This window comes from Rhea americana, unplaced genomic scaffold, assembly GCF_003343005.1.
Source record: "Rhea americana isolate MKP2758 unplaced genomic scaffold, rheAme1 scaffold_138, whole genome shotgun sequence".
In the NCBI taxonomy this organism is placed as follows: domain Eukaryota; kingdom Metazoa; phylum Chordata; class Aves; order Rheiformes; family Rheidae; genus Rhea; species Rhea americana.
Window position 1 is genome coordinate 659,331 of NW_028185461.1, and position 1,145 is coordinate 660,475.

A 1,145-nucleotide genomic window follows, 5' to 3' on the forward strand; every position below is an offset into this window, starting at 1 on the left:
CTCGCTTTGGGCCGCGTTCCCGCGCCGCAGGCCCTCGCGCCGCGTCAGGTCCCTGCTGCTCGCTCGGCGACTCTGRAGGACGCGAGATTTACCCGCGGGTGGGGGCTGCTTCGCGGCGAGGAGTATGTTTAAGGCGAGGAGTAATTTGCTCCGGGGTCTGGAAGGAGCCGGCGGAGCGCGCGGCCGCCCTGCCGGCGATAGAGCGCCGAAACGGCCCCCGAGAGGAGGGTTTTGTGCGGGTGCCGAAGCCCGCGCTCGGAAGGACGCAGTAGCGGGGCCCGGCTTGCTCGTGATCGGGCCCGTGCCGAGGGCGGGGAGCGGGGTCCCGGGCGCGCCCGCGGCGCGGGGCTCGTCCGCGGGCCGGCGGGAAGGGAGGCGGCGGGCGCGCGGGAAGGCCGGCCGGGCGAGGAGCGCCGGGTTGCCGGCTCCCGAGCGAGCGTCCTCCCCTCCAGCGAGCTCCGCTTCTGCTCCCGGGGGCCGTWGGGTGGCTGCAGCAACTGCAGGGAGCAACCTCAGCCTCGTCGGCATCGCGCTTGCAGGGCGATTCCTTCCCAGCTGCCTAGAGCGACCTTTTTATTATTTTCTTTTTTTTTTATCGTTACTCCCTTAGCTCCACCAATGCCCTTTTCAGGGGCTGCTTGCCAGCCGTGTTCAAAAGGCTCATTAGCTTTCCAGGGCACTGAACCCGTGTCACCGGGCAGATGGCAGTGACTCGATTCAGCAAGCGTTGGTCGTGGAGGTTGTTTTTTTCTTTTTCTTTTTTTTTCCCCCCTCTCCCCCCCCCCCAGCTGGTGGCCCCTCGGGGGCTCGTCGYGTTTTCCTTCCCGCCCCCGGCTCCGCCGGCGCGGCTCGTGCCCTCCCTCGCCGCTCACCYGCTTCCCACCCCCCGCTTGAGGGGACTTTTTTTATCCTCTCAAAAGTCCTGCCGCCTCGGGCGCGATTCGGCTGCGCCGGCGCCGCGGGAGTGAATCAGTCCGGTCTTAGACGGTGCCGAGTCGGGCGAGGAGCCCGTGTCCGAGCAGAGCGGGGATGCGGGGGGAGCCCGCGCCCGGGAGGCGCTGTGCCGGGCTCCCGGAGCGAGCGGCTGAGGTCTGGTCTGGTCCGGGGCGGGGGGCCGCGTTCGCAGCGCCGGTTCCTCGAGGCGC

General features: G+C 69.2%; 1 protein-coding gene across 1 annotated transcript in view; it reads left to right on the forward strand.

The window, feature by feature from the left end:
- The window catches only part of USP43 (ubiquitin specific peptidase 43), a 15,021-nt gene that overhangs the window by 7,246 nt on the left and 6,630 nt on the right, over window positions 1-1,145 (forward strand). Inside the window, exon 3 of the mRNA XM_085298346.1 lies at window positions 611-647. Coding sequence (XP_085154472.1) covers window positions 611-647 — 37 coding nt within the window. The remainder of the gene's footprint in view (window positions 1-610; window positions 648-1,145) is intronic.